The sequence below is a fragment of the Mustelus asterias genome, chromosome 1 (genome assembly GCF_964213995.1).
Source record: "Mustelus asterias chromosome 1, sMusAst1.hap1.1, whole genome shotgun sequence".
Classification (NCBI taxonomy): Eukaryota; Metazoa; Chordata; class Chondrichthyes; order Carcharhiniformes; family Triakidae; genus Mustelus; species Mustelus asterias.
The window spans coordinates 121718453-121730793 of NC_135801.1; the positions used below are offsets into that span (position 1 = coordinate 121718453).

The 12341-nt window shown below is 40.8% G+C and overlaps 1 protein-coding gene across 11 annotated transcripts in view; it reads left to right on the forward strand.

Annotated features, from left to right (window-relative positions):
* The window catches only part of pcm1 (pericentriolar material 1), a 137966-nt gene that overhangs the window by 30426 nt on the left and 95199 nt on the right, over positions 1–12341 (forward strand). For 10 of the 11 annotated variants that reach the window (XM_078217806.1, XM_078217822.1, XM_078217831.1 and 7 more), the window contains one exon: positions 4801–4917. In XM_078217806.1, coding sequence (XP_078073932.1) covers positions 4801–4917 — 117 coding nt within the window. Of the gene's footprint in view, positions 1–4800; positions 4918–5175; positions 5359–12341 lie in introns of all 11 variants that reach the window. The other variant, XM_078217892.1, reaches the window with a different exon arrangement.

The following is a 12341-nucleotide window of genomic DNA, read 5'->3' on the forward strand; positions in this document are numbered from 1 at the left end:
AATGCAAAGGATTCTGGGTGTCCTAGTGTGTGAATCACACAAGATTAGTATGCAAGTACAGCAAGGAATTAGGAAAGCGAATAGAATTTTATCGTTTATTGCAAGGGAAGTGAATACAAAAGTAGAGAGGGTTATGCTTTATTTGTGCAGGGCATTGGTGAAACAACATGAGGAAGGATGTAAATGCATTGGAAGCAGTTTAGAGTAGGTTGATGAGACTAATACTGGAATGGGAAGGTTGTTTTATGAGTAAAGATTGGATAGGCTAGGCTTAGGTTGGCTGGAATTTAGAAGAGTAAGAGGTGACTTGATTGAAACATAAGATCCTGAGGGGTCTTGACAGGGTGCATGTGGAGAGGATATTTCCTCTTGTGGGCAAATCTAGAACTATGGGTCACTGTTTAAAATTCAAGTATTGCCCATTTAAGATGGAAGAGAAATCTTTTCTCTGAGGATAGTGAGTGTTTCGAACTACCTTCCTCAAAAGACAGTGGGTCAAAGCAGAGTCTGGCTATTTTTAAGGCACAGTTAGATTCTTGGTAAACAAGGGAATGAAGGATTATCGGGGGGTAGGTGGGAATGTGGAATTGAATTTACAATTAGATCAATCATGATCTTGAATAACAGAGCAGTATTGAGGGGCTGATTGGCCTAATTCTGCTCCTAATTTATATGTTCGTATTGCTGTTATATGTAGATAATTTGTACAGGTATGGTGATCACAATCTCAAAATTTACTAAAGACTTAAATGTAGAAGATTTAGTAAACAGTAATGTGGACTTTTAAAGGAAGACATAGAACATAAAAAAGATTAGGCTATTTGATCGTTTGAGCCTATTCTGTCATTCATATAGGTTTTGGCTAACCTATCTCCCGCACTATTCCCATATCCCTGCTGAATTCCCTTATTACCCAACGATCTTCAACCTCTGTCTTGAACTTACTCGCCCCCCACACTATTTCCATATCCTTGAATTCCCTTACTGTCCAACGACCTTCAAGTTCTGTCTTGAATTTACTCAAAAACTTCACAAAGAAATGCTCAAAGATGTGGATGAACTGAGATAATGAACAAATGGATTATTGCTAGAAAATGAGTGAGGGTAGTCAAAGGCACACAGGACTTCAGAAATTTGGACCTTATTTGTATGACATAGTGTACAAGTAAAGGCAAAATCATACATTTGTATCAAACATTGATGGCAGTATTGGAGAATTTTTCAGTGACTCATTACAGAAAAGCTATGAAAATCATAAAGTGCACAGTGTAAACTGATCAGGGTTGAGAAACTCCGGTTATGAGATAGGCTTGAGATGTTCGGATTTGCCGTTGGAACAGAGAAGGCTAAGAAGAAATTTAATTGAGTTTTTAATAAAATTATGAATTGTTTTTAATGAAGGAAATAAAGACGTTTCTCTGATTAAAAACAAAATACTGTGGATACTGGAATCTGAAACAAAAACAGAAAATGCTGGAAAATCTCAGCAGCTCTGACAGCATCTGTGGGGAGAGAATAGAGCCAACGTTTCGAGTCTAGATGACCCTTCGTCACTTTTTTTTGGTTGTGGCTCACTTACTAATTTAAAACTAACACAGTGAAGAGAGAGATCAGGAGAAATTTCTAGGTTCAGCCCATTATTGACTCAGGCAGAGACCATTGCACTTTTTGAGAGAAAGTGTGAGAAAATAAAGCGTGAACAGATGGATACTTGAATGAGAAACTTCCACTGTTCGGCAAATTTCAGCTCCTCAGAAGAAGGATTGTAATTGGAGGACCAGCAAGACTGGGAGAGAGGGAATCAGTGATTGGTGGAGCTGGGCAGTTACTCTTGCATGGGGCTGCGGGACCAGCCAGAGAGCTTCATCTGTCTTCTCTTGCTGATGGGGGTGCTCAAGTTGAGAATTTACATCCCGCCATTCCTTTGCCATCTTTCCTCATTGTACAGCTCTAGCAGTGGCCGGTACCAGCTTTCCTCACTTTCACAATTGATGGCCATGGTGAGATACTCCTTCACCGTGGTGCAGAGGACCGCCAGGTGCTTGTTCTTAGGCACAGTAAGAAGTCTCACCACACCAGGTTGAAGTCCAACAGATTTATTTGGTATCAGAACACTGCTCCTTCATCAGGTGAGTGTCCACTCATCTGATGAACGAACAGCGCTCCGAAAGCTTGTGATACCAAATATACCTTTAACCTGGTGTTGTGAGACTTCTTACTGTGCCCGCCCCAGTCCAACGCCAGCATCTCCACATCTTGTTCTTGGAGTCAGCCCTCATATTAATGTTGAAGCCAATTCTCTCGGTGGATGGAGCGCACGGGAGTACCCACCTTTTGGCAGCCCCAGCTCGTTTGGAGCCCAAAACATACACAATGATCATGGGAATGCTCTTTGGTTTTCTCAAGTAACCCACTTTCGTCACATCCCTGAAACTTTCACTATAACATTCCATGGAGATTCCTTTGTCAATATTCCCTCTTCCCTGTCCATTGCATTGCTGGCCATTGTTGCAGCAGTAACATGCTCTGTCTCTTTGTTACCAAAGGAACCTCCCACTCCTCTGCGTGTATTCATGTGTATGCTTTTTCTTTATTGCAAGGTTGCTGACATCTATCTCGTCCAATCTTCTTGCATCTTCATGGAGGACTAGGATATAATATTGCTTTGCCAACAAATGTTTTTGTGTGAGAAAAACGTCTGTTAAAATCTGTTCCACTATTATTGCTTATTGGGCACTTTATCTGAGCAAACCAAAGTATGCTATTTAATAGGCAAATCTGCTTTCCTAAAATTATCTGAATTCTTTGAGGACATTACTTTAATTTCAAGGAGGGGGTTCAATGTACCAATTGCTTGCTGCATGTCACATGAGTGCCTTTTGTGTGATTTCAGATTAGTTGGCTCCACCCCCACACTCATTTCTAAATGTGAATTTAGTTTTTCAGTAAATGAGATTATGATTTAATATAGCAGCTAGTTGCTAAAAGCACAGTGTAAGCATAAATACCTAACCTTCCAATAGTTTTAAAGTTTTCAAGATTAAGTTAATTGGATCTTTTGTGAGGTGTTGATAACCATTCATTTCATGGTATTTTTGCAATTCTACCCATTTGAAGTGGCTTAGAAGCATTTGCATTTTGCCACGGATGATGAAAAGTGCTACAGTTGCCCAGTTTCTCATTCTGACGTGGTTTTACCGCTTTGTGCTCTTGCGTGTACATGATTCTTGACACAAAATATTTTCAGACCTTTTTGTCTTTGGCCACTCTGTCCTTACAGACAAATAATTGGTTTATTGAACCATCATGGCGGCAGTTGCTGAATTGTGATGATGATGTAAACAAAGCAAGCAATCATAATCCACGGTGTAGTTATGGACAATCAGCAAAATAAAATATAAAATCAAAGGATGCATAATTGTGTTCATTTGACCATACAAACAATTGCAATATGTTATAATATGTAGGGTTTCTTTGCAGAATAGAAATGAAAGGTCTACTGCACTATTTTGTATTAAAACCTTATGTTACAGTCCATAGATTATATGTTATTAGGTTGAGTTAATTGAATCCTCAATCATTTACATACGACTTAGAAGTTTTATAAATCAGGGATTGGGTTGTCTTGTAGTCTATTCAGTCTATATCTTATTTGTGGAATGGTGCCTTTTTCCCATAATTCTATCGCACACTTACCTTTGTGTGGTTGTGGCAAAAATTAGTGGCAATGGGAAGTGGGATTCAAGAGTTTTCTAGCAAAGTCCAGACAGAGCTTTTTTCCCATTTCAGCAAAGGAACACATTCAATTGTTTGATTGTCAGATTAGCTTTGGCACATTTTACTTCTGATCAGTTTCAGTGCTCAAGTCTGAATGCTTTTGAATTTGTTCATATGCTATTTGACAAACAGATACTATGAGTGCGATCTTACCTGCCATTTATGCCACGTGTCCACTGCATTGAAGTAAGGGAACTTACCAGTTAGCCAAATTGCCGTTTACTGTGGCGGGATGGGAAAATCCCGCCGGCGTGAACAGTGATAAGATTCCGGTTTGTGTATTTGACAATGGGTCTTATATAACCATTAAACATACTGAATAAGCCAACTTGTGATGCACCGTGATACTTGAGAAGACGAAGCACGTGGAAGTTTTCCATTTGCTGCCCTGGGCACTTCATGGATTTGCTCATCCCGTTTAAGATCACTTTGAATATAGATTCCTGATCGCTTTAATGCACAATTAAGTTATGAGAGGGGGAATCAAGGAGTGTTTCATGTGAAACTCAATTCCATAGCATTGCACTTTTAGGGGTTTATTCTCATGTGATTTCCTATTGCTCATTCACTTAACCAACCCTTGCATGTGTTGCTTGATTATAATACTCTCAGGAGGTCAAGTCATCCACATGCTTATAGCAATTAATAGGCATGACAATATCATTGCAACCATTGTGTATGATGGCTGAAAACAAAATGGGGCATAATTCGTTTTCTTGTGGGACATTTCCAGTGTGGAATTATTTAAACGAAAGTACGTGATTTGTAATTGTTGTCGATGTTTGAGAGAGTGGGACAGTAGTATTACTTTTAGACTAAGAAAGAACTTCCAAAGATAAGATGACTTGAGGCTGCATTCTGTATTGTAACTTCTATGGCTCTGCAAGAGGTATTGTGATTTTCTTTCTCTGTCGACGGTGATCCACTTTAATAGTGCACATTAAATACAGATTAAAAAGTCATTTCTTTTGTCTATAATGTTCAGCTGACTTAATTTTTTTTCTTTAAAAAAATTTGTTTCAGGCTAGAGAGAATGAGGAGGATGAAGTTGGCACAACAGACTCTGCAGTGGGATCTGGTTCTGTAGCTGATAGCACATCTCTAAACCTAGATGTTCAGTCTGAGGCATCAGATGCAACGGTAAGATGGAAGTCATGTAAGATGTGTGTAAGTGCTAAGTTATGTGCACAATAGGTTTTATAAGATGGACTTTATAAGAGATTTACAGTCTACTGTGGACAGAAAAGTTTGAAGACAGATTGTACTGAATATTATCCTCACATTGCTTTTGTTAAAGGAAGTGTATTAACGTTAGAGCAGATTTTGTTTAAAAGCTGTTTGTCTTGGGTTTCATTAGCATTTTAATCATAAATGTCTTAACTAAACTGTTTAATAAAGGAGGCATCTCGTAGTCTGAGTGTCCGGCCCCGCATTGAGGACAAGCTAGGAAATGCAGCCTCCCAAGCACAGGGCTCTTCAGTTACTTCAACTCCAAAAGGGGAAACTGACAGGCTTGGTCTGAATGACAGGAGAGTCTGGCATAGTGGGATTAATGGCAAGGAGCATGGAAATTCCTCCAAGGTACCATTTCATTGCATAGTCCTTGAAACTTGTAGCCTATTAACTATTTCAAGTCTCATAACCAACTTTTGTTCTTCTCACCCTTTTTCATTTTAAGATGATCCCATTATTTAAGTTATTTTGAATCTTGGCATTTGGTAAAATGTATGTTACAATTATATCTGAATTAATTACAATTAATATTTTAAGTTAATGGGTAGAAGAAGTTTTTAAAACAGCTTTGATCGAAGCATACATGGTACATATGAAAAGGATCATGCAATTTTCATTTTGGTATTCTGTTTAGAACTGAGAAAAATAACTTCTATCAAAATTCCAGGTCCAACCACATGATCAGTGATAAATTGTATATTATTTTATTGAAAGCAAAGACTATACATGAGCCCTTGCCAAAATAAAGTACTCTTTCACCTCCCCCACCCTCTGCAAGCAAGGTTTTGCAATAAGGTTTATACTTGTTAAGATGTTAGTTACAATGTGCAGCTTGCCTGTCCAGGCAGCTGGCCCATTCACATCAATGATTATTAGTCAAGGTACATGTGAATATGCTTCTTGTAAAGTTAGTATTAATTTCTGTAAAGTGTATTCAAATATATCGCGTAAAGCCAGATGTGGGGTTTCATGTAGAGCTATTTGTAGCAGCGAAGTCGAAAGGGAGAAATTAAATAATGTCGTATGTGTAGGAGGTTGAATTTATATTGCTCGTTGGCATTTTTTATTATGTACTCTGAAGTAGGAGAAGGTCTTGCGGCACAGTGGGTGGCGTCGCTGCCTCTGAGCCAGAATCTCTAGGTTTGATTCCCACCCCAAGACTTGATGGCCAAGGAAGGTGTGTTCATAACGTGGCCAAACAGGTTTGACTGTCAACCTGCAAATCCTTCCAACGTTCCAATGGCTGACGGTAAGAGAATCTTAGAAGAATCTTAGAAACCCTATAGCACAGAAAGAGGCCATTCGGCCCATCGAGTCTGCACCGACCACAATCCCACCCAGACCCTACCTCCATATCCCTACATATTTTACCCACTAATCCCTCTAACCTATGCATCCCAGGACACTAAGGGCAATTTTAGCATGGCCAATCAACCTAACCCGCACATCTTTGGACTGTGGGAGGAAACCGGAGCACCCGGAGGAAACCCACGCAGACACGAGGAGAATGTGCAAACTCCACACAGACAGTGACCCAAGCCGGGAATCGAACCCAGGTCCCTGGAGCTGTGAAGCAGCTGTGCTACCGTGCCACCCTAAGAGTGAGGGAGACTCCTGGTCAGCCATGCTTGATGTGGAGTGGCGCCCTTCAAGTTATAAGCCCATGGCAACAGATATAGTGACCTGTTCCAGAAACCACTAGCTATGGATTCAGACAAAAGTCTGCCTTCATGCAGCATTAGGAAGGGAAGAGAATTGGAATGAAGTAGAAAGAAGAACAAATTGAAAGTTTGGCACTCTTGAAGCTTGGACATCTGAAGAATTCTGCATTGGTTCAATGCAAATTGTCAATCTCATTCTTGGGTGGTGGCCTTTGTGTTATTTATTCTGTGTATAATTTAGTTGGGTGCGTTAAGGCAATTTGAAACCTTGATCTGAAAAACTGGAAGTTGCCCATGCATTTCTAGGCCTCGGTCATGGTTAGAATCTTCGACTGGTTGAAGATATCTGTTTTTAATATCGATACCACCTCCAACATTGAAAATGGGGAAATAGAAGTGTACTAAAATTTTCTTCAATTCTGTAAAATGCCCACAAATTGCGATATCTTGCTGATGACACCAAGATTGGTGGAGTAGTGGATGAGGTGGAGGGCTGTTGTAGGCTGCAAAGAGACATAGATCGGATGCAAAGCTGGGCTGAAAAATGGCAAATGGAGTTTAACCCTGATAAATGTGAGGTGATTCATTTTGGTAGGACTAATTTAAATGTGGATTACAGGGTCAAAGGTAGGGTTCTGAAGACTGTGGAGGAACAGAGAGATCTTGGGGTCCATATCCACAGATCTCCAAAGGTTGCCACTCAAGTGGATAGAGCTGTGAAGAAGGCATATAGTGTGTTAGCTTTTATTAACAGGGGGTTGGAGTTTAAGAGCCGTGGGGTTATGCTGCAACTGTACAGGACCTTGGTGAGACCACATTTGGACTATTGTGTGCAGTTCTGGTCACCTCACTATAAGAAGGATGTGGAAGCACTGGAAAGAGTGCAGAGGAGATTTACCAGGATGCTGCCTGGTTTGGAGGGTAGGTCTTATGAGGAAAGGTTGAGGGAGCTAGGGCTGTTCTCTCTGGAGCGGAGGAGGTTGAAGGGAGACTTAATAGAGGTTTATAAAATGATGAAGGGGATAGATAGAGTGAACGTTCAAAGACTATTTCCTTGGGTGGATGGAGCTATTACAAGGGGGCATAACTATAGGGTTCATGGTGGGAGATATAGGAAGGATGTCCGAGGTAGGTTCTTTACGCAGAGTGGTTGGGGTGTGGAATGGACTGCCTGCAGTGATAGTGGAGTCAGACACTTTAGGAACATTTAAGCGGTTATTGGATAGGCACATGGAGCACACCAGGATGATAGGGAGTGGGATAACTTGATCTTGGTTTCAGATAAAGCTTGGCACAACATCGTGGGCTGAAGGGCCTGTTCTGTGCTGTACTGTTCTATGTTCTATCTCAAAAATCAAATAGATTTATTACTAAATGGAGGGAAAATGGGAATGATGATAAAGATGAAGTTAAAAGAAACCAGGACCATACTGAAATATTAAACTTAACTTTGACATCATACTGTATGATTGCAAAATTTAATAAAAGTTTGGGACTTGGAAGACTCTTGTGCTGTTGGAGCTCTTGATGTTTATATTCATTGAATATTGAGTGCAACAGTGTATTTGATTTGATTTATTATTGTCACATGTATTGAGATATAGTGAAAAGTATTGTTTCTTGTGCGCTATACAGACAAAACATACCATTCATAGAGTACATGCAGGAGAAGGAAAGGAGATGGTGCAGAATATCGTGTTTATAGTGTTACAATCATAGCTAGGGTGTAGAGAAAGATCAACTTAATATAAGGTAGGTAATTCAAAAGTCTGATGGCAGCAGGAAAGAAGCTGTTCTTGAGTCAGTTGGTATGTGATCTCAGATTATTGTATCTTTTGCCTGATGGAAGAAGGTACGTCCATGTTGCGTGGGTCCTTGATAATACTGGCTGCTTTTCCGAGGCAGCGGGAAGTGTAGACAAAGTCAATGGATGGGAGACTGGTTTGTGTGATGGACTGGGCTACGTTCACACCCCTTTGTAGTTTCTTGCCGTCTTGGTCAGAGCAGGAGCCATACAAAGCTGTGATACAACTGGAAAGGATACTTTCTGTGGTGTATCTGTAAAAATATTTGATTGGAGAAATTGGTAAAAATTTCAATTCGCAATTAGATATGAAGCTAAGTATAGTCTGTTATCAAATCTGAAGAACAGGTTGGGGTGCGGTGGTTCAAATTGGCTGAAGACTGGCTTCTGTGATTGTTGGCTCCCTCGGTGGAGGCTGAGTTAGATTGTCCACTTGGCACTCCTATGGAAGATAGCTGCAAATAGATAGCACTTGTGTGCTAAACTGCGCCATCATTGAAAATGGAAATGTTTATGGAGCCTCTTCTTTTAAAACATTCATTAATAGAATGTGAATGTCACTGGCACGGTCAGCATTTATGACTCATCCCTAATTGTCCTTAACCTATTGGTTTGCTAGACATTTTAGATGTCAGTTTAGAATCAGTCATATTACTGTGTTACATGTTACTGTGGGGTTGGTGTAACCTACAGGCCAGTTGGGTAAGGACATAGGAATTAGGGGAAGTAGTAGGCAAGTTCAGCCATTCAAGCCTGCTCCGCTATTCAAACAGATCATGGCTGATCTCTCCCTCGTCTCAAATCCACCTCTCCACCTGTCCCCCCATCCCTCTTTCCCCTTTTTTATTAGAAATACGTCCATCTCCCTCTTGAAACCATTCAACGATTGAGACTCTGGGTGCTATGGGGCAGCGAGTTCCACAAATTCACCACCGTCTGCCAGAAGTACTTCCTTCTCATCTCAGTTTTAAATCTACTGCCTCGCAACCTATACCTCTGACCTCTTGTTGGCCCATCAGAGGAATACTTTTTAAAATTTTATATACCTCAATCAGATCCCCTCTCATCCTTCTAAACTCTGGTGAGTACAAGCCCAAACTGTTTAATCTCTCCTCATATGTCATCCCCTTCATCCTGGGGAACCTCCTCTGAACTGCCTCCAATGCAACCACATCCTTCCTCAAATAGGAGACCAAAACTGGCCACAGTACTCCAGATGTACTATACAATTGCAACAACACTTCTCTACTTTTATACTCCAGTCCTTTTGTAATAAATGCCAATATCCCATTTGCTTTTATTATTACATGCTGCATTTGCATATTGACTTTCTGCGATTCATGAAAATAGACACCCAGATCCCTCTGCCTGGATGCATTTTGAATCTGCTTTCCATTTAGGTAATAATTTGCCTTTCTTATTTTCTGCCAAAATGGATAACCTCACACTTATCGACATTAAACTCCATTTGCCAAATTTTGGCCAATTCTCCTAGCCTATCTATATCCATCTGTAGAATCTTTATATCCTCTTCACTGCCTGCTTTTCCACCTATTTTAATATCATCCGTAAATTTTGCTATGTTACACCCTGTCCCTGCTTGCAGATCATTTGTATAAATTGTAAACAGTTCAGGTCTGAGGACTGACCCCTGCGGCACCCCACTAGTTACATTTTGCTGGCCAGAGAAGGACCCATTTACCAAAACCTCTGCTTTCTGTCAGTCAGCCAATCCTCAATCCAATCCCTTGTGATCTCACCTTCTGGATCAATCTTTTAAGTGGCACAATGTCAGACGCCTTCTGGAAGTCTAGATATACCAAATCCATAGGCCCCCCACTATCCACCTTGCTGGTTATGTCCTCAAAGATCTCAAGCAAGTTTGTCAAACATGACAGTAGATCTCTGTCCCTAAAGAACAATATAGAAGCAGATATGGCATTCTGGTAGTTACATGGTCATCAGTTGTGGAGAGAGGGACTGTTCATCATAATTGATTTGATGCCAGTTAAGCATTGGATGGTATTGAGCTTGTTGAGTGCTGTTAGAGCTGCACTCACCCAGGCATTGGATAGTACTGACACTGGCCTTTTATTCCAGACATTCTTATTAAATGAATTTAAATTCTTCAGCTGCCATGGTGGGATTTGAACTCATCTCTGGATAATTAATCCTGATCACTGGATTGTCAGTCCAATAACATAACTACAATTAGTTAAAAGTCCACCACAATTAGAGACCAGATGTGGCAGAACTATAGAGCTTTGATCTGATCCATTGGTTTTTGGATTTATGTGTTCTTTATATGCCATGCTGCTTCTGCTATTTAGCAGCATGTAGCCCTGAGTTAGTTTAATCTATACTCCTCACTGATTGGTCCCCCTGACTTGATGTTAATGGTGGAGTGAGGGATGCACTGGGCCATGATGTGACAATTTGCGGTAGAATACAATCTCTTGATGCCTGCAGTGCAAGTCCCCACTGTCATAGAATCATAGAACCCCTACAGTGCAGCAGGAAATCATTTGGCCCATCGAGTCTGCACCGACTCTCCAACAGAGCACCATACCCAGGCCTACCCCATTCCTGTAACCCCATGCATTTACCCTGTTATAATCCCCTTAACCTACTCATCTTGGGACACTAAGAGGCAATTTAGCATGGCCAATCCATCTAACCTTTGGACTGGGATGGAAACCAGAGCGCACACAAACCCACGCAGACACGGGGAGAACTTGCAAACTTCACACAGTCGCCCAAGGCTAGGATTGAACCCAGGTCCCTGGTACTGTGAGGCAGTACTGTTAACCACTGTGCCACCGTGCTGGCCTTTTCATTGCAAACCCTTATCAAAAATATCAAAACATATTTCCTGGAGACATTCTGTTTGGATGGTCAGTGCTTAGCAGCTTTTAATCTCTTTCTGCCTAGTTCCTGCCTTGGTCCAGGCAAACCATTCATCATGATGTTGTTCTTATGACCGAAACAATGGGCCCCATTCAGGTCTGATGTCTCTGGCTCCCAAGTTGATATGAATGTGATAAAGTCCATTTCTCCTTAGCTGTTGTTGATGTTTGTTTGTATAATGGCTGTTGTCTGGGGCCATTGTTTTGTCTTTGAGATGGTAATGTCACAATGTCTTCACACAGTATTGATCTTGTTTCAGTATTGCCATGTTTTAAAGATTAGCCCCTTCCAGTTTGGCCTGTTTGTTTGCAATTTTTATGTCCATGAGGCTTTGGGGTTTTATATTTAATAAAAGTCGAGTAGATGGGGATTTTAAGCCTACAATGTTTCTTCCAAATGCTGCTGAACATAGAGCACTGATTCATCACTTGAAGGAAGGAGGTAGGTGTCAATCAGCAAGAGGTTTCCTTGTACATGTTTCACCTGATGCCATGAGATGTCATGGATTCTGAAATCAATATTGAGAACTTCTGGGGCTACTCCCTTCTGACTGAATAGCACTGGTAGCTACCCCCGTTACATCTCTTGCCAATGAGACAGGGCATACCAGAATGGTGGCGGCAAAGTTTGGGATGTTGTTGTTTGAAAAGTATAATTCTGAGTATGACTTAGCTTGTCAGTGAGACAGCTCTCCCAGTTTGGGTAGGAGCCTCAGATATCTGTACAGAGGACTTTGCAGGGTTGAGTAGGCAGGGTATGCTTTTATTGTGTCTGGTGATAATTTGTTGCATGATCATCTATCAACTTTACCTTGAAATTTTGGAAAGTGTTTGCTCTAACTGACCATTTAATAGGGAAATTAAGAGTCATTCAATATTGTTCTGTGGCTGGAGTCATGTATAGTTTGGAATGGGTAAAAGTGGCATATTTTTCTTTGTCAGGGGCATTTAGCGAATTAA